At 40.1% G+C, this 21,132-nt stretch overlaps 2 protein-coding genes across 5 annotated transcripts in view; both read left to right on the plus strand.

The window, feature by feature from the left end:
• The window catches only part of ROCK1 (Rho associated coiled-coil containing protein kinase 1), a 185,673-nt gene extending 175,112 nt beyond the window's left edge, over window positions 1-10,561 (plus strand). For 2 of the 4 annotated variants that reach the window (XM_038388530.2, XM_043508020.1), the window contains 2 exons: window positions 4,874-4,930; window positions 9,064-10,561. In XM_038388530.2, coding sequence (XP_038244458.1) covers window positions 4,874-4,930; window positions 9,064-9,067 — 61 coding nt within the window. In that variant the 3' untranslated portion in view covers window positions 9,068-10,561. Of the gene's footprint in view, window positions 1-4,873; window positions 4,931-5,265; window positions 5,448-9,063 lie in introns of those variants that run through there. The other 2 variants (XM_043508018.1, XM_043508019.1) reach the window with 2 other exon arrangements.
• A 3,887-nt stretch (window positions 10,562-14,448) lies between these two features.
• The window catches only part of USP14 (ubiquitin specific peptidase 14), a 30,681-nt gene continuing 23,997 nt past the window's right edge, over window positions 14,449-21,132 (plus strand). Inside the window, exons 1-3 of the mRNA XM_038389985.2 lie at window positions 14,449-14,890; window positions 17,747-17,892; window positions 19,313-19,345. Coding sequence (XP_038245913.1) covers window positions 14,875-14,890; window positions 17,747-17,892; window positions 19,313-19,345 — 195 coding nt within the window. The 5' untranslated portion in view covers window positions 14,449-14,874. The remainder of the gene's footprint in view (window positions 14,891-17,746; window positions 17,893-19,312; window positions 19,346-21,132) is intronic.

The raw sequence follows: 21,132 nt of genomic DNA on the forward strand, positions 1-21,132 counted from the left end.
TTCAGATGAAGAGGTGCATCTGCCTTAGAATAATCACACTGATGTGATGAAGCAGTTTGGTGTGTCTGCCTCCACCTCCTTGCACAACTACTTTAATACACTAGTGCTTTGACCTCTCTGTGTTGGCACCATGAGTCTGATGTGCCTTGCTGCCGAGGGGACATGAAGTAGCCTATGTGCACCGCTGTCACAGAGATGGTGTGTCTCATTGAATGAGAGCTGTAGAGATGAGATATGCCGGAGTTGTAGCACTATAGCCATAGTATCTTGAAGTTAGGTGACCTAGTGCCTAGCCATTGGCATTCAAGCACCATGAAAGGGAGGTGCTGCAGTGCTGGGCATCACTGCAAGAAGGGTTTGATGCTCCTCTTATCTCTAGATGCCAAGTTTCGGTCCAGGTTCTCCTGGTCCTCAGGGAAGGGAAGTTGTTTTGTTGCATCAGCAATAACTTGGGTCCTTTAGTGTTCTGATGTGGGGTGACACTTTGGAGCATTTATACTACGTTCTCACTTTTCCTTTGCCCCTGAGGTACAAACTCTTCATAAGGCAGAGTGTTATGATGATGCTTGCCAGATCAATTTTGATTCTGCATCATGTTTCGGTTAGCTCACAATCCAGAACATTGAACTTTTCCACCATTCAACATTAAGAACTGCTCAGCATCTGGTTATAACAACTGTGGCTTGAATAATCCCACTGACAATACCTTCTCTAATGGCCTGTGTTGGAACATGAACTAAGCAGCTCAACACATTAGTGTGTGGCTTAGGATTTGTTGTTGGACTTCACCAGCTAGGTTATTCATAGATTATAAAGCCAGACGGGGCCAAGTTTTGCATTAACCATTTTTGCCACAGCATTGCATATTCAGCTGATTATCCACCATGACTCCCAAGTCTTCTCCCCCCCTCATCACTGCTTTCCAAAATAGTGTCTCTAGTCTTGTAAGCAGGGCCTATGTTCTGTGTTCTGAGATATATGACCTTACATTTAGCCATATAGAAATGCACGTTATTTGCTTGCACCCAGTTTACCAAGCAATCCAGATCATGCTGTATGTTTTCTTCAAGGACATGGATAAAAAAAAAAATTGTTAGATATCATAGAGCCAATAACCAGTCACTGCAGGACCCCACTAGAAACACATGCACTCAATGACTCCCCATTCACATTTTGAGACCTATCAGTTAGATAATTTTTAATCCATTTAATGTGTCGTGTTGATTTCATATCATTCTAGTTTCTTAATCAAAATGTTGTATGATACCAAGTCAAATGCCTTACACAAGTCTTAAGTATATTACATCAACACTATTACCTTTATCAATAAAATATGTAATCTCATCTAAAAAAGATATCCAATTAGATTGACAGAATTTAATTTCCATAAACTAGTGTTGATTGGCATTAATTGCCCACATTTAATTCTTTATTGAATCCCTTGTCACCCATTCTGTTGTTTTGCTCAAGACTGATATCAGGCTGGGACAGCCTATAATTACCCATGTTATACCCTTTACCCTTTTAAAATATTAGCACAATTTTAGTTTTCTTCCAGATCTCTGGAACTTCCCCCGTGTTCCAAGACTTGTTGAAAATCCAGATTAATGGTAGAGACAGCTTCTCATAAAATGCTTTTGAATGCAAGTAATCTGGACCTGCTGATTTTAAAATGTTAAGCTTTTATAGCTGCTATTTGACTTCTCTTTAGTTGGAATGGAAAGTATTTTATCATCATCCTCATATGATATGAATGGATCATCTGTTTTTTTTTTCCCAAATACAGAACAGAAATATTTATTGAAAATTCTGCCATCTAATAATGGACCAATACCATTGTTAAACATTTTCCCCCACAATATACTTTAAAAACCCTTATTGTTCTTAACTCACGGGCCACGGATTTCTGCTTGTCCTCCTCCTTCTGCCATTGCAGTGGCTGTAAGCTTTAGTGCAACATTCCTGGAATTAGTGCAGCTCATGTTGAAAGTCATTTCCCCAGATGAGGTAGTCTTGAGGATCACTGTTGAATATGTTAACGTATACAAGTACAATTCACTGATGTTCTTGGCAATCTAGGATTTGACCACCTGAACAAAGACATTTAGTTCGCTTTGTGTCTCTGATTGCTTTGTTCTGCTTTTCTGACAGCAGCTGAGCTGTCCCAGAAGGAACTTCTTTGGGGAGTGAATGCCACAGGCACTCTCACCTGCGGGAGGAGCTCAAGAATTCTTTCCCAGCTGGACATCAGCAGTTCCATATAGCCAGCTAAGATGGCTGTGTTCTTTCTACACTCCAAATTTTAGGGCAGTTTTACTCTAGATACTGTTGGTTGTTTTTTTTTTTTTTTTTTTTTTTAAAGCACTCCTGGTTTAAATTTCTTTCTAGTGCAAGATGCCTTACCTTTTCCCGTGTTCTGATTCATTGATGATGTGGGATCCATATTAGATTTGCCTTGGAGCAAACACACCTGCCAGGTCATGGGGCATAGACATTTATCTAAAGTGCCAGCCTGCTGAGCTTCCATTGAAAGACAACATAGTAGTGGGATTTCTCCATCCCTACGGATATACAAGTTGTGAAGCAAGGGCTCTGTGGAGCAGGTGTTTCCTCACTAAGTGTGGCAATATTATCCAGCTCCTACTTTGTCAAGGAAGAAGCGCTCTGTTGAACCTCAGCTTACTTAGCAGTACCTTTCTACTTGTTTATTATGAAACATTCCTTGACATCCTTCTCTTATAGTAGGAATCCTATCTATATGGCATATTGTACTGTAATCATGGCTTGTTCATAAGTTCCTGACATGCTGTGGTTTACCACTATCATGCCAGGTGTACCACTTCTACATAAGCACTTGATCTTAGCCACCTCTACCTAGGGAGCTGAGCGACTTCTTCTGCAGCCTCTGTGTCTAGCTCCTATTTTGCAACAGTGATTGTTCCTTCCAGTATTTAAGGTTTCTTCTTTCAAAGAGCTATCCCAGTCTCCCTTTCATATATGTAGATCACAAATTGGCCTGGTACAATGAACCTCGCATTTGTTCCTTAAAATGTAGGAATGCCTAGTGGCAAAATGTTAGAGGGCATAGCCAAAATCACTGTCTGATTCCCCTTTTCTTGTCACCAGTTATTGAAGTCTGCTTGCTTATACTTTGAATCTGTGGTTTGATCCAGAGACTACTACATGTAGGTCATCCTTAGTAAATGCTTATCCCCATTGCCTGTCAGATGCCAGCCCTTGAAACATCTGATTGACTTTGTGTTGGAATAGCAGATCCAGAAAATCCAGCTTGGTGGCCTCATTCCATCTATTTATTCTTGCAGTCCACTCAAAGTGGTTGATACGATTGGCCAGATCTCTGCCATCCCTGTTGTACACTCTAAGCATGAATATGATCTGTGGTGGTTCTACACCTCAATTATCGTGTCTGTTTTTCTTCTCAGGTCTAGCAAACACTTGAATTGTCAGGGTTACTCACTTCCAGTGCCAAGTAGCTGTCTGACACCTTCCTCACTCCTAACTTCTGCCTGCAAAATTAACCATTTGAGCTCTCCCTTATACCACTGGGAATGTAATGGGATCCCACCTGTATCACTTGGATAATCATTGCCCCTTCATGAGGTCTGGAGAGCGGCCTACACTCAGTAGTGTTCAAAGTGCATGCCTCAACAAGCCCTAGATGGTTCAACTATTAAGGCTGTCGCACTTGGTGGGTCCTAAATTGAACTCCAACTGCTGAAACAACTACCCTTTTCCCAGTACAACCCAGACACCCTGCCTTTGACCCATTCTAACGAAAGTCCTGATCCAAAAGTCCTGATCCAGTGAAAAGACTCCCATTGACTTCAGTAGATTTGGATTAGGCCTTAAGTGTCCTTCCATCTGCCATAGAACATTCCACTTCTGGTGACCTCTAATTCTCCTAATCAAAAAAAGAACCCACTGCTGATTTAAGATTGTTCAGCTGATTCTTAACATTACTTTGTAATTCTGCTTCTTTTAAAATATCTTCACACAGGATTCTTGCTTTCCTACTCACTTGGCCTTAGAATTTGGGGATTATATTTTAAATTGGTGTGTTGCTTTCAAAGCTTTTGTATGTCCATCTTTGAAATGATCTTCATATAGTGAATGCTAGAGAAGTCACATTTGTAGTTGTAGACATTTGTAAGGGAGCTTTTGCATTACCTAAACATAAGGAAAGGTACCGCTAAAAAGGAAGGAGCATTGTTCGATATCTCTCTGGAATATATCCCAGATTTCTTCTAAAGGATGAATTAAGGAAAAAGGGAATAATTTGACATACTGCATGTATGTATCTTATAACAAAATGTGTTGTTGATCATTTGAAATATACAAAACAAAAATAACCATCTTCTGTCTCTGTTTCTGGTTCTACTTAGTTCAAGGCTCACTTAAGACAAGAGCTTCATTTTTTGCCATAGTGCCACATTAGATCAAACAGTTACGCTACTCAGCTCTATTATAGTTGTCAGCCCCCTTGTTGGATTCTCTTGTATTGGAAGAACAGTCAGATTCTTCACTTAGATCATGCATCCTTGAATCTAGCTATTAGGCTTCTGAGTTTTGCATTTCAAGATCTGAACTTTGCCCAGGCATTCTTACAGATTATTTAGGGAAGACACAAAGTTTTCATTCAAATTCTGTAATAATAATGGAAAAATTTTCTGAGAAGTGGAAAACCAGCTCACTGAATCCTTTTCACTCTCTTTTAAGAGATTTTGGCTTGTGTCTTGTTTTTTAACCAGCACAGGCATACAGTTCGCTTTTTTAGATGCTCATATAGAGTGTATACACAGCACTCAGTGCATCTGAAATTTTTCTTGAAATGTTCATTTCTACATTTCAATAGGTCAAAAGATTGTGGATCTATGGGGGAAAGTATCCTTTCAGAAAACTCCAGTTACTGGTGAGTAACCTTCCCTTTTGATCCCATTGACACCTTTGTGTCATGTAACAGTCATAAAAAATCTGGTAAAGAGTCAGTGTTTCAGCACAGAACCAGGAATTTTATTAGAAAAAAAGGAAAACAGAATTGTCCCTCAAGCTAATTTTCTAAAGTATCTGTTTTTCTTTCTCTTTCTACTTCATTGTAGATCTTTTGCCCAAACCTTCTTTTGCCTCTCTACTACAGTTGTAAAGAAACAGATGCATGCTCTCACAATTTAGAATCTGAATTTTACTAATACAATATGTGCCAGGATGATGGGAGTTAAACCTTTAATTGCAATATATTCTTCTCAGACCTACTCTGAATCTTTTGGTGGAGGTGTACTTAATATCAGCAAAGAAATCTGCCCTGAGCAATCTCATTTCATTGTGTCTCAAGATTAATACAGATATACTTTATTTGAAGAACATAACTTACAGCATTCTCTGCATTTTAACGGTCACATACTGTAAGTATTGAGTGTATATCCTGTGATAGATAATGTTTATAGGGCAAGAGCATTGCTTGTGTTGCTCTATTTCTAGTAAAAATAGAAGTGGTCCAGAGACAGGTGACACAAATTATTAGAGGCATGCATACATGGGCTTCTTTATTGCAAGAGATTGAAGAGACTGAAACTATTTATTTTAGAGATGAGTGAAATAAGAGCAGATACGATAAAAGAATGCAAAATAATAGGAGGATATTTAAAGTCAACACATTTAAAACTTATAAAAGGAAATCTCTTTGGAATACCTTTTTACATGAAGTATAGTTAGCCTGTGGAACTAGTTGACACAGGATATTAAGGCTAAGAGCTTAGTAAGATTCCAATAATGGTTAGATATTTAAATGGATAATAAAAAGATCCACAGTTTTATATTAGGAAAAAATAGGGGCTATAAATGCTTAATGTCTATCTTATGCCCGGGCACATAACTGATAATGGTTAGAAAGAACTTTTCTCCATGGACAAGTTATTCTAATATGGACTTCCTTGTATCTTCCTTTGAAGCATTTGGTGCCAGTCATTGTTGGAAATTAGATGGATTACTGCTGTGACATGATTCAGCCATTCCTATGTTCCTAACATCACCAAGTATTCTCTATAGGGGTTTGGCTCATCTTTTAGAGGATAGGTGTGGGAAGGGGATTGTATTTTCAACAATTAATGAACACAGGTTTAGTAACAAAAGCCAGCTGAATAATTCACTTTTACATACTAGAAAGAAAAAGATTGGTTGCTTAATTGTCATTAATTATACAATGCAAGCCACTTATTGAAGACTTACTGTCCCTTCTTCCTGCCTCTCTCTCTCAGCCTCTGACCACCAAAAAATAATAATAATTATTAATTCTGTATTCTCCCAGAACTGAGGAGGAGGAGATGAAGACAGATGGTAATCCTCTTGGAATATAACATTTAGTATTTACCTGGTATCTGATCATTCTTAGATGTTGGAACCTGATCATAGGGGAATTAAGCAATTTACTTTGAATTTTATGTGAGCTTTATGTGTTTGTGGTGTTTAATTTACAATTATGTGATTCGCAATTCAGCAAAGTACCTTTGTCTATCTGTAAGTAAGTCTGTCTGGAGTTCTTTTATTGACTTCCATGAACTTTGGGTCAGGCTCCAAAGCATTTATTCTTTGCTGAATAGGTATGTGCTTTAAAGTTAAGCTTAAGTGCTTTCCTGAATCAGAGCCAATAAACTGAGTAAAAGTCCATTGCATCATGCCCACTTCATTATAATTAAGTTCTTGTAGAGAGTTTTCCTCATTTTAATTATTCATCACTTACAAATATAAATCAAAAATTAACTGAGTTTACTACTAATAGCAGTGCTTTCTGAAGAGCCGAAAGGATATTTTAGGCTTCTACCATACTAATTTTTACAGAACTTTTTATCTTTGGGGGTGTTGTGCCATTTTTGGTGGTTAATATTTTTGATATTTATTTAATTATAGCTTAAAATTACAAGGAGTGCGTGTAAGTTTATTACTGTATTTGCAATATTAACATTTACACTGAAACAGAATAGGTTTGATTATGTCAGGCATAGTCCATTGTTTTGGTTATTTACGCTTAAAAACTTTATATAAGCTTTGTGAGTTTCTCATTTTCTATAACTTAGTCCCATTGATTTAATATGTCATTAACCTTATAAGGACAAGATGGGTGAGGTAATATCTTCTATTGGGACCAACTTATGTTTGTTACCTATTGCAGCTTCTTTCTCGAATATCCTGGGACCAACATGACTGCAACAATATTGCATACATTAATCTTATGTATTGACAAGAATGTGTGAAGAACAGCATGGGGGAGGGAAATAAACATGGGGAAATAGTTTTACTTTGTGTAATGACCCATCCACTCCCAAGCCTAAGTTAATTGTATCCAGTTTGCAAATTAATTCCAATTCAGCAGTCTCTCGTTGAAGTCTGTTTTTGAAGTTTTTTTGTTGAAGAATTGCCACTTTTAATTTTTGACATTTGATTTGTGTCCATTTATTCGTTTACATAGAGACTGTCCCGTTTGGCCAATGTACATGGCAGAGGGGCATTGCTGGCACATGATGGCATATATCACCTAGGTAAATGTGCAGGTGAACGAGCCTCTGATAGTGTGGCTGATGTGATTAGGCCCTATGACGGTGTCCCCTGAATAGATATGTGGACACAGTTGGCAACGGGCTTTGTTGCAAGGATAGGTTCCTGGGTTAGTGATTCTGTTGTGTGGTGTGTGGTTGCTGGTGAGTATTTACTTCAGGTTGCAGGGCTGTCTGTAAGCGAGGACTGGCCTGTCTCCCAAGATCTGTGAGAGTGATGGATCATCCTTCAGGATAGGTTGTAGATCCTTGATGATGTGCTGGAGAGGTTTTAGTTGGGGGCTGAAGGTGATGGCTAGTGGCGCTAATAAGCGATGGTCACATAAACACCACCCTATACCGGAAACCTACTGACAGCTATGATTACCTACATGCCTCCAGCTTTCATCCAGACCACACCACATGGTCCGTTGTCTACAGCCAAGCTCTATGATACAACTGCATTTGCTCCAACCCCTCAGACAGAGACAAACACCTACAAGATCTCTATCAAGCATTCTTACAACTACAATACCCACCTGCTGAAGTGAAGAAACAGATTGACAGAGCTAGAAGAGTACCCAGAAGTCACCTCCTACAGGACAGGCCCAACAAAGAAAATAACAGAACGCCACTAGCCATCACCTTCAGCCCCCAACTCGTTCACCTGCACATCTACCAACGTGATATATGCCATCATGTGCCAGCAATGCCCCTCTGCCATGTACATTGGCCAAACGGGACAGTCTCATATGTCAAAAATTAAAAGTGGCAATTCTTCAACAAAAAAACTTCAAAAACAGACTCCAATGAGAGACTGCTGAATTGGAATTAATTTGCAAACTGGATACAATTAACTTAGGCTTGAATAAAGACTGGGAGTGGATGGGTCATTACACAAAGTAAAACTATTTCCCCTTGCTGTTCCTCAGATGTTCTTGTCAACTGCTGGAAATGGCCCATCTTGATTATCGCTGCAAAAGGTTCCCCCCCCCCCGCCCCGCTCTCCTGCTGGGAATAGCTCACCTTACCTGATCACTCTCGTTACAGTGTGTCTGGTAACACCCATTGTTTCATGTTCTCTGTGTATATAAATCTCCCCGCTGTATTTTCCACTACATGCATCCGATGAAGTGAGATGTAGCTCATGAAAGCTTATGCTCAAAATAAATTTGTTAGTCTCTAAGGTGCCACAAGTCCTTCTTTTCTTTTTGCAGATACAGACTAACACAGCTGCTACTCTGAAACCTGTCATTGTTCTCATATAAAATGATACTGGGAATGAATTTTCATTGAATAGATCAGAAAATATATTTACTTTGAATTTTATGTGAGCTTTGTGTTATTTAAATTTACAGTTATGCAAGTGTGCCTTTAGTGTTATGCTGTTATAAATTGAAAAAAAAAGTTATAAAATGTTGCTATGTAAAACACATTTTTTCATTTAATCTCTTGGTTAATATGAACTAAAAGTGTCCCTGTGATTTCTTCATTAATTGCAATATTTTTTTTTTTCCAGCTAACCACATGTACAATACTTTATGGAATCTCATGGGATGCAGTCTGAGAAACTGGGCTGCTTTAACCACACAGAGCAGTGCAGACAGGCTGTTGTTCCTTTCAACACAACTATCACAGGCTTCAGGGTTAAGATTGCTGTTACTCTCTCCTCCTTGCTTTGGCACAAAAAGCACACTGAGGGTGTTTTATTGCGGGTTTGCCTAATGGTAGATTAGATTAATTATTACTATGTAATGCAAGTTAAAGCAAATAACGCTTAGCTAGGTTTATGAAAAAGGTGCTGCCTTTTTGGATTTATAAGATAATGCCTGTCAATCATGATGAAATGCAGTCAACTTTCCTCATATGAATGAGAGAAAAGGACTGCTTTCCCTTTGGAGAGGATATTTATATCAAAATCAGTACACAAACCTGAGCAGAGAAGGAAGATATCTCAAAATGAGAAGAACTGAAATTTCTTTGAAGACTGAGTTGTGCTCTTGAACACTGCAGAACTAGCTTAAAAATGAAGCCGTATACTCGAACTTCAGTGCCTTCACTGCAGAGCTCTTAACAGCGTTAATGCTAATCACCCATAATAGAGTGGATCAAAGTGTTAAATACTTTGCATTATGCTTTACAAATACTGATTCAGAAAGTGTGTAAAGGGATGGGGACAACAAGCATTTAATCTATGCATTTTTGCCAAGCCATACTGAATTATTTTACAATTAGAGGCATTAGAAACTAACTACAAAAGAACCAAGTCTGGAAGCATATTTCGGGGGTACATGATTTCTGTCATTGTTTAACATATTGCCTTACCGTTTTAAGTGATAACGTACATTAAGTTAATAGACATTTAAGAAATGTATGCACTGTTTGAAATATAAATTATTCTTAGAACACTTTTAATGGGTGTTGCATTGCCCTTTTAGTGCCTTATTTTGAGATAATTGTATTATTGCCATGTCAATAAGTGTAGAAATCTCAAAAACCTATTCTGCATCAGTAGTTGTTACTGAACTTTAATTGGTTTAAAGTATTGTAGATGCTAGATGCATTTCCTAAATTGAATACAATCTTTGAATGAAAACTTCTGTTACAAAGAAAGAATTCTTATTCATAAGACAAGAGATTTCCAGAAAATGCAAAAAGCATGTAACAGAGAAACAACAACAAACGATACACCCATGAAACTTTAAAAACTCCAGATATGTCAGGAATTAAAGTATAAATGTTGTTAAACTCTTGCTTTGTAGCAGGGATACATTCATGGTATGGACAGTATGGTTTTATTTTATTTTTTTTAACCAAATACCTCCTCAGTAATTTATAATGGCTTTGCAGTTGTGTATTAAATAAGAAGCACTGGAAAACTGATTCGTCCTCGGGACGATTTGCATGTTTCAAGTGGTATTGAAAGCCGCACTGATGGATATGTAATAATAAACATATCTGTTATGGTAATGACTCTGTGCTCATTCAATGAGAAATAAAAGTAATTTATGGAAGGACCCTTTTGAAAATGACTGGTATGGTGTTTTTGCCTGACTAAAGTGCACATTTCTTTGAGCGCCTAAAAATTTGCTATGAAGTATGACGAGTATGTCAAAATATGATTTCAGTTTCTCTTAGTTTAAAAATGGTTGCATCTGTTTAATTTGATGCAAGAAGTTGGTACAGTGTATATTTGTAACAGTGTTTATGGGACTGAAGACTTGGTCTGCTACATGAACAAGTAAATATCATAGTAAAACGTACTTGATTTTCATCTGAAGAAATCTGAGTTGTAACAGTGGTAAATAGATTTCAAGAATTGTTTTTGGTAACCTAATAGTTACTTAAATATTTTTTTTGTTTTTTAACAACTAAGTATTAACTATGTTTTCAGTTATAATTGTAGCATGACTAATAGTAAAATTCTGCTAAACTTTATTATTAGTGTGTATGTGTTGCAGTAGCATCTAGGGTCACGAATCAAGGATCAGGAGCCCATTGTGCTAGCCACTATACAAACATTCAGAAAAAGCTAGTCCCTGCCTTAAAGAGCTACAGATGAGGTTATGGCAACTCAGTGGGTGGACTGGACTCTTATTAATCTTACATACCTCTGCCTTTTTTATTTTGAAGTGCTATACAATAATTAACAACACAGCATCCCTACTCCAAGTAGTTTACACTCTAATTCAACCCCCTAGATACAAGCCATGAGAAAATTTAGAAGGTGGTGGTAAGAAGTTGGTGTGGAAGCTTAGCACTGGGAATTTCACAAAAAGAATGTGTTTTTAACTAGTGATACATGATTAACAGATGAGAAGTAAGATAATGCTTCAAAAGTAAAGAGGAGATGGTATTGAAACTGAGAATGAGGTAAAACTAAGGGAGCAGTTGGAAGAAAATTGGGAAAAGGAAAAAAGATCAAAAACAAGACACCATCATTCAGTTCTCCTTGAAATAGATTTATCCATGTCTATAATTGGCCTAAATTAGAAAAATACATTTGAAACTTTTTTTAAATAAGGGGTTTATTTAGTTAGAGCTTTCATGCACGTATGCACAAACAAATCCAAACCTACCCCTCTTTTCCCACTCAACCCCCACCGTCACAAAGTAAAGTAAACTGATCAAATTTAAATGATCTTGCTTCAGAAATGCACATTATAAAAGGTACTTGATAAAAGATTTGATAGACAGGACAGGCATTTCCTCCCTCTTTGGGGCCTATGGGCGTCAGATAAATCTGGAGACCTGGGTTATTTTTCTTGTTGGTTTCCCAATTCCATTGTGTAGGACTGAATTTTTGTACTTGAGAGTTAGAACCCTGCTGCTGAATCATACCTCATTGCAAGAACAATGTCATACCTCACTCAGAGTACAAGTGTATTGAAGGCCTGAAAAAGATGCATAACATAATGTTAAAGGTAGAGAGTTACTTGTAAAATAGGGTATGATTGTGAAGCAACGGATAGGCTTCATAGAATACTTAACCACTATAAAAATGTTAATATGTGCCTGCAGTAAAATTCTACATTTCTTTTTATTCTGGTTTTACTTGGAGAAGAAGAAAAAGATCTAATGAAGTGTAAATTTACATTGATTTGTATATCTGGGGTATGTTGCAACCAAATAAAGTCTAGACGTGCAAATTACAATTTATGTGCTGGTATGTAGACATTGGTAATTGTTTACTGTGTGCTGTATATATGCGGGGGCAGAAGTATTTTGAATGACATACCCAGACAAATATTTTTTACTCTCAGAAAATCTTGACTTCGACTCTACAATGTGTGAGCTATTATTAAATATTTACTAACTATCAACTGTACCACTGTGGAAGAAGGCATGAAACTCTATTTATTACCTCTGTATCTTTTTACCTGTTCATACCATCTTAAGGTAACTCAAATACTTTTGATTCCATTAAAGTTCCATTATCCTATAAGGATATTTTATCCATATGAATTTTAATACAGTGCAAAGAGTAAATATGAGTTTTGAACACTTCAGAACTACAGTTAAGGGATGGTATAAATGAACATAGCTCCACTGCTGTCAGTGGAGCTATGCTGATATATACCTGTTGAGATTCTGAAGGAGACCAGTTACCAGACTCATTCTGACCAATAATGGGTAGGTTTTCATTGCGGACTCTATCTCCTTTCTCCCCTCATCCTATGTCCTCTCGCTGCAGAAGGCAGCAGGTGCTGCCTTAGCAGGAGTAGGATGCCGAGACCAGTTCTATGTCTTCATGAACCTCTCCCTCTTCAAATCCTCCTGGTCCCTGATGAAGGAAGCAGAAAAAGAAACCTCGTTTATGTGTAAACTGGAGCAAAACCACCTAAATGGAAGGACAGACATCTCCAAGGAATGGGAGGAGTGATAAAGAAATTCCTTGCATAATGACAGGTTTCAGAGTAGCAGCCGTGTTAGTCTGTATTTGCAAAAAGAAAAGGAGTACTTGTGGCACCTTAGACTAACAAATTTATTAGAGCATAAGCTTTCGTGAGCTACAGCTCACTTCAATCGAAAGTAAGCTGTAGCTCATGAAAGCTTATGCTCTAGTAAATTTGTTAGTCTCTAAGGTGCCACAAGTACTACTTTTCTTTTTAAAGAAATTCCTATGGACCTAACGGCAACAAACTAAAATGTAGAAGCACCTGCCTCAAAAAACTACTTAGCCTTGGTAGTCTCTGCCATCCAGAAGGATAGGTGAATGGCAGAAGAGATGTTTTTACAAGAATCCCTCTGTCAAAGAATCTATAGTCTTCGGCATTCCTCCGTGGCAAGGAACCATTTGGTTCCCTTCTCAACACGCAGGAAATATTCAGATCCATGTTACTTCTGTGGTTAGAAAAAAGCGACTCTCAGCGCACTGTTTGTGACCAAGTGCAGATTCAATGCCATATCCCCAGTAACGAAGGGATTAACTGTCTCTTCTCCCCTTGCAGAAGTGCTCAAGAGAGGAGCTAAAACAAAGGCAGCTGGAGACTTAGAAGCATGAGTATGTCTGGAAGCCAAGATGAGGGGAAGGGAGACAACTGAGAGGTGGATAGAAGCCAGCAAGCACATTCTTTAGAGACAATATTGCATGGATGTTGCTTAGAAAATGGAAGAAAGGTTAGGGGGAGGGGGGCAGGGACCTTCTTGAAATTTTATTTTGACACTTATATCTTCCTATGCTTCTGAGCTTGTTAAATGACTGAAAATAAAGGGGGGGGGGAGAAGGAAGAAAATATTTTTAAAAAAGCTTTAGGATATATTCTCAGAAAAAAAACAGAAGCAGCTTCATTCTATTTTTCTAATGAGACTTTCTTAAAACAATAAGTGGGGGGTTCTTTTTCCTCTGCCTTTGGGGTAGGGTGACCAGACAGCAAGTGTGAAAAATCGGGGGGGCGGGTAATAGGAGCCTATATCAGAAAAAGGCCCCAAATCGGGACATCTGGTCACCTTACTTCTGGTTCTGAGCCTTTTCCATGCACTTGCTTTACATTTTCAAGTTTTTCTCTAAAAGAAAAGGAGTACTTGTGGCACCTTAGAGACTAACAAATTTATTAGAGCATAAACTTTCGTGAGCTACAGCTCACTTCATTGAATGACAAAGTGAGCTGTAGCTCAGGAAAGCTTATGCTCTAATAAATTTGTTAGGCTCTAAGGTGCCACAAGTACTGCTTTTCTTTTTGCGAATACAGACTAACACGGCTGCTACTCTGAAACCTGTCAAGTTTTTCTCTGTAACTCCGCCCTCTCGGTCTGTCCTTGGCCTTAGCCAGAGTGACGGCCGGGACTCCCCAGCCACCGCTAGCTGCCAGCGGCTGCGGCTCTAAGGAAAAGGCGAAGAATCCCCCAAACGATCAAACCCCGGGAAAGAAGAGCCCAGGAACCCGACCGATCTTGGCACGCCGGGAGGAGGCCCCTGCCTGCAAGTTAGCACCGCGGAGGAGTAAGGGGGGGGGGGAAATACGGTGATTTGTGACCCGGCCTCGGGGACTGGGCTCGTGAAGGCTGAACGCGGCCCCCGCTGCCCGATCGCCAGTGCGCGCGCAGCCACCCGCAGCTGCGCCCGCGTTCGGGGGGCGCGGCGGCTCCCAAGCCACAGGCAGGCGCCGGGCGCAGCCGCGGGCAGCCCGACCACGTGACGGGAAGGCCTGGCGCCGCTTCCGGAGCTGCGCGCGCCGCTTCCCCTACCGCTTCCGGCGCCTGGGCTCCGCTTGCAGCGTCATCGTGAGGGGCCGGTTTGAATGAGACCCTGAGGGTGGGACGTGCTGGAGCCGCTGCCCGTTGACTGACGCTTCCTCCCCGCTTCGGGACACGCCACCCGGCCGCCGCCATGCCGCTTTTCTCAGGTGAGCCGGGCCCTCCCGCGTTGGGCCGTGTGTGTGCGCGCGCTTGGGGGGCTTGGGGTCTCCCGCCTTCGGGGCAGCACAGCACAGGCTCCCTAACAAGGGGGCGGCTCGTGGGCGGTGACCGGGCCGCTGGTGTTACCGAGCGACTGAACGGACGCAGCTCGGGCCCCGCGTGGGGCGCTCCCGTCTCTCCCCGGTGGGTCGTTGCCTTAATTATTTAATAGCGCCGCGCAGCGCTAGAAAACGCCCCTAGGGCGGACCCCGGACAGGCACGGGCCCCCGCCTCCGTGGGACCCACTTGATAAACCTTCCCGGCGCAGAGTCAGCCGTTGTAGACAAGCAGCAGCTCTCAGGGCTTTGAACCAGATGTGCCCCCTCTTTATAGTAAACTCGTCTAATCACATTTCCCTGTTTTTTCCGTATGAGAGTATCGTGTGGGACAGTGTCAAAAATGCAAACAGATCGTGTCTGCTGTATTCTGTGAACACCAGAGAGCAGTCTGATGTTATAGGCATTACTTTTGTGCTCATCAGCGTCTCCTGGAGGTTGGGGAGAGGGGCATGGTGTGCAGTACAAAAGCAAGCACTATAGCAACGGTCTGCTGTGTCAGTTCATGTTTTGTCTGCTGTGGGGGGGAGGGGTGTATATAGAGAGAATTTAAAAACCTTTGATACTGATTTTATCTATTTGTTTAAACACACTGGTGTTCACCAAAACAAGAAATAATTGTACACTCACTCTTCCTAATGTAGGCCCATCAGCCTGTACTCTTTTTTTTTTTTTTTTTTTTTTTTTTAAAGCTGCACTGTATTCTAGCTAATACTAGAGAAGGTGCAATTTAGCACAATTGCATCTCATCCCACCCATCCCGGTTTCCACCAAGGAAAGTTACTGGCAAAAGCTGTAAGAGCTGGAAACTCCCACAATCTGGTGGCTCTCTTCAGGGAGTTGTTGCTGGTGTGTGTGCATTTCACAGTTCAGCCCTCCCAGGCCCGTCAGAACATTTCAGTGCTTGGCCAATGAACTTAATATGGCACTGTGAATTTATCTATCTCCCTGCAACCTGAACTGTGGTTTGCAAATTGGGGCCTTGTTTGGAGTTGGTGAATATGGCTTCTCAAACTCATTTAAACAATCCATTGTTTCTATTCTGCATGGCCAAAGCATCATTACTACTCTCTCCCCAGCCCCACAATGCTTTTTCAATAGATAGCCTGACTTCTGTTTTAGTTGTTTGTATAATCTTTGCTTGAATTATTTTATTTCCTTATCAGTAGCATTGATACTGGGCACTAGTTGATGAGTTGTATGTTGGAAAATGCTGGACGTTTTTATTACGATATCTAAAATCATGGAAAAACTTTGTATTTGTAGAAAAACGGTGTATTTCTATGGATACTAAGTTTTTAAAGATAGTTGTGTCTGAGATTAACTATACTGCAAGACATTAAACTTTATAATGTTCAGATTGGATTCTCGTGCAATTGATTATTAGCATGGTTTACATAAGAGCTCTATTTTTTTTGTACTCCAAAACCTTCTCTGTTTGAACAAATTGCAAAAATGATTGGAAACTGCCTCTTCAAGAATGAACACTCTGACTGTAATGCCCTGCTTAAGGCTACTTATTTGTCATGACAGACAAATGGGAGAAGTCATGGTTTCATGGCAAAAAACAAATCACAAATGTATAGAAAAAATGCAGAAGGACAGGCAAATCATGTTCTTTTTATGAATTGTCTGTGTGGAAAAAATTGTTTAAAATCACCCCCTGGTCATTTTCCCATAGTCTGATATCCTGGACCTATATAGATAGGGTGACCTGACAGCAAGTGTGAAAAATCGGGATGGGGATGCGGGGTAAGAGGAGCCTATATAAGAAAAGACCCAAAAATCAGGACTGTCCCTATAAAATCAGGACATCTGGTCACCCCATATATAAATGATGGAAGATCCTTTATTAAATCACAACTGCTTTATCCTTTATTGAAAAACCCTCACTTGCTGGTTTGACAGGCATAAACATACTGCTGTAACTGATAGAAGCAAAATTGTTTTGGCTATCATGAATTTGCCTGATAGTGTAGCCTCATTATAAGCTATGCTGTGTTGCTGTGTTTTCAACGAAGCAGTAACATTTTGAAATAACTTTTAGAAACATGCAACAGAATTTGATATAACCCACTGGCTGAAGACTTGCAACATCGCTGGAAAACCATGCTTTTTCTCTGCCATGGGTCAGTGATAGATTAGTCTAGCAACAGTTGCTATGCCATGCATGGATTCCAGCTCTGCTGCTAAGGAGTCAATTGCCTATAATATGTAATTGACTGGAGCTGCAGGACATTCCTATTATGTCCAACTACACTGAGCTAAAATCATTTTGTGACTGTACTGTACCAGCAGTAAAGCATTTAACAGTGGTTGTGGTGTAACTGGGGCTAGCTAGAGCAAGATAGTTTGTCTGGATACATATTTGACGTGCAGTATGCAATTTCATGTAAATAACCTTTGCCACCAGAAGTATTAGTTTTGTTTTGGAAGAACATAGGGTTATCCCACACAGAATTATAATAACTGACCCATGATTGATAATAGTTGCAATCAGCATGCCCCATAGATTGGGAGGATTAACTTTCTAATGACTTCTTAAGATTGGGCAGAGAAATAATTTTGCTTGGTTTTATTGTGAATAATTTTTTCAAACTTGTTGATAGCCAACCTGAAACTGAACATATGGTGGGGGGCCCAAGGTCGGTCTTCAGTAAAATATTATATACTCATAGTTAATTCTAGAAACTAAATATTCTCATGTGGAAGAGAATGATCCACATGTGTAATGCATTGTTTTTGCAGTGAACGTAAAATGGGGGAAAGAGAAATTTGATGGTGTTGAGTTGAATACTGATGAACCTCCAATGGTGTTCAAGGCTCAACTTTTCGCATTGACTGGAGTTCAGCCAGACAGACAGAAAGTTGTGGTGAAAGGAGGAGCTCTAAAGGTAGAAATCACTAATAACTTCCTTTTATTTGTCTAATTCTGTTTAATGTTTAATCAACAGTAAGAATATATGTTACAAATGTATAAACGTGACCACGAACAGTTCAAAAAACACGTAGTATGATGTGTTGATGCTATAGGTCTGTTGCTTGTTACTGGAAAATGTTTTGCAAAATATAGGTTGATTGATTGGTGGTCAACACAAACCAAAAGAAGTACTTGTGGCACCTTAGAGACTAACAAATTTATTTGAGCATAAGCTTTCGTGAGCCACAGCTCATTTCGTCGGATGCATGTAGTGGAAAATACAGCGGGGAGATTTTATACACAGAGAACATGGAACAATGGGTGTTACCATACACACTGTAACGAGAGTGATCAGGTAAGGTGAGCTTTTATCAGCGGGGGGGGGGGGGGAACCTTTTGTATTGATAATCAAGGTGGGCCATTTCCAGCAGTTGACAAGAACCTGTGAGGAACAGTAGGGGGAGGATTTTATATTAGGGGAAAATAGGCTTGAATAAAGACTGGGAGTGGATGTGTCATTACACAAAGTAAAGCTATTTCCCCATGTTTATCTCTCTCCCCCCCCCCCCTTCCTCAGACGTTCTTGTCAACTGCTGGAAATTGCCCACCTTGATTATCACTACAAAAGGTCGTGTCGTCCCCTCCTCCCCCCCCCCCCCCCACCCTGCTCTCCTGCTAGTAATAGCTCACCTTACCTGGTCACTCTTGTTACAGTGTGTATGGTAATATCCATTGTTTCATGTTCTCTGTATAAAATCTCCCCACTGTATTTTCCACTACATGCATCCTATGAAGTGAGCTGTAGCTCACAAAAGCTTATGCTCAAATAAATTTGTTAGTCTCTCAGGTGCCACAAGTCCTCCTTTTCTTTTTGTGGATACAGACTTACACGGCTGCTACTCTGAAACACAAACCAGTATTTCAAAACTCTTCCCCACCCCTTTGTACAAAGATAGTTTTGGTATTTTCCTTAAGAAATTAACAGAATTTGAACAGAACTTTCTGCCCGGTTAAGAATTTTAGCTTGTTTCTGCACTGCAGGCCAGTGAAAACAATCCAGAGCAGACAATGTATCTCTGCCATACACTTTTTATGCCAATATGATTTAATTTGGTCAATTTGCTTTTTTTCCCTTCCTTCTGAAACAGATATTTGAGCTGACTAGTTGTAAAACTATCAAGAGCCACTAGAAAAGAGTACCTTGCTGTTTTTAGTTTAGATTTACATAAGATTGGAAAAGGAATAGTCTCTAGTAAAGTGTTAACACTGCTATAATGTGCTGTTCAGAGACAAATGACTAATGTTGGTGAAAGCATCAGTTAGCCTTTTGAGTCTTCTAAAATGTCTTCTACTGTAAGACAGTAACACAATCCTTTTCTTCCCTTCAAACATAGGATGATGAGTGGGGCAACATCAAAATCAAGAATGTAAGTATCCTCAAAAATTCACTTGCATATTGGTAAACGGCTTAAAACTTGTTCATTTTATTATAGTGATGGTCTTTTTAAGAGTCTCTCATTACTTCCATCATAAGTGGGGTGATAGTCTTATGACTTTCAGGAAAAAATAGGAATGCCATTGTGAATAATGGGAGATACAGTAATCAAAATTGTTTTGTAACCACAGTGGCTTTTAGATTTTCTGCTTTTAAACTAAATAACAATTTTAGGATGTAGTTGTCTTACCCAAGTATATTTTTAAAAATCTCCACACTGTGTCTCCTAACATTTGCTCTCTGGGAATATGGTGAGAGAACTTGTGAGCTAGGACCTATGGGGAAATGACAATGTCTTCCTGATACTTTGAGAATTTTTTATTGCATTTTATATTGTTAGCCGCTGCTCACTCAGTTGCTCTCCTAGGATTGTTTCTCCGGTATTGGGTCTGTACTACTTTCACCAGCCTCAATGATGAGGCTTATCTGCTATTTTTCCACTCCCTAGGGTAATGCAAGAGATTCTTGTGATTTTTGTTGTTGCTGTTGCTGCTGCTGTTTCCCTGTAGCCTGCTAGCACTTTTTTACTCAACGTATCCATGTTGTTTATCTGATATTCTGCCTGACCAGCAAAAGGCAGAGGTTGCTCCTGAGCTCTCCTCTCTTTCTTTCTTGCAGGAACTTGGTAGTTCTTTTCTCTTAGGGCATGGCTACACTCGAAACTTCAAAGTGCTGCTATGGGAGTGCTTTGAAGTGCGAATACCAGCGCTGGGAGCACTGGGGCACTGTTTACACTGGCGCTTTACAGCGCTGTAACTTGCTGCGCTCAGGGGGGTGTTTTTTACACACCTGAGCGAGAATGTTGCAGTGCTGTAAAGTGCTAGTGTAGCCATAGCCTGAGATTCAGCAGTAGTCTGGTAGGGAAGGAATCTTTAATGAACAGATGGGAAAGTTGCTTGATTCCCCTAGCCTGGGGGTATTTCACTTATTATACAGTATCAGCAGGATGGTGCAGTAGATCAAAGAGCTGTGGCAAAGGCATTCGAATACTATTGTGCTGAGGGCTAGATAGGTAAAATTCTGGTCTCGCACTGTGTACCAGGTGCTGATAGCCTTCCTCCAATAATCTAACCACACTTCGGGATATTTTAAGGTATTTATACTACTTGCGGTGAGTCTCTGGGTACTTATTACTCATTTTTTGATATACCCCTTTCATCACCAGCGTCATACTTTCACTGACCTGTTGGTCAAAGGGGAAGGAAATGTCTATGGTGTGGAGCCACCCAGGTTGTTACGATGGCAAGTTCCTTTTGCACACACTGGCCCAGGAAAGATTATAGCACCAGTACCTTTCTCCCTGGACTGTCCACCTCTTGTTCTCTGGGCAATACTGTGGAGCATCCCCAACCCATTTTTCCCTCATACCTATGCCATGTTGGCCACCCTAGATCAAACATTTCTCACTTCCTCAAATAGCCCCCCGTCCTCAGAGGTGGCATCTCCCGTGTCCCCCTCCTCTTCGTATTCCCATCCCAAGAGAACACACAGATCCAAAACCCACAAGCCAGCTTTCATGGTAGTAAATTCAACAAGATCCCTCTCAAGCTCTCCCAAATCCTTAGCCAAAGAAGGGTGAATTTCTGAACTTGAATAATTAGCAACTTTTGCGCGCGCGCACACACACACACACACACACACGGAGATTCTAGTAAACTTTCAAATCTGAACATAGTTCTGGCTCCTAACTTCTTGAGGCCCAAGATCAGAGAGAAGGAG

The sequence above is a fragment of the Dermochelys coriacea genome, chromosome 2 (genome assembly GCF_009764565.3).
Source record: "Dermochelys coriacea isolate rDerCor1 chromosome 2, rDerCor1.pri.v4, whole genome shotgun sequence".
Classification (NCBI taxonomy): Eukaryota; Metazoa; Chordata; order Testudines; family Dermochelyidae; genus Dermochelys; species Dermochelys coriacea.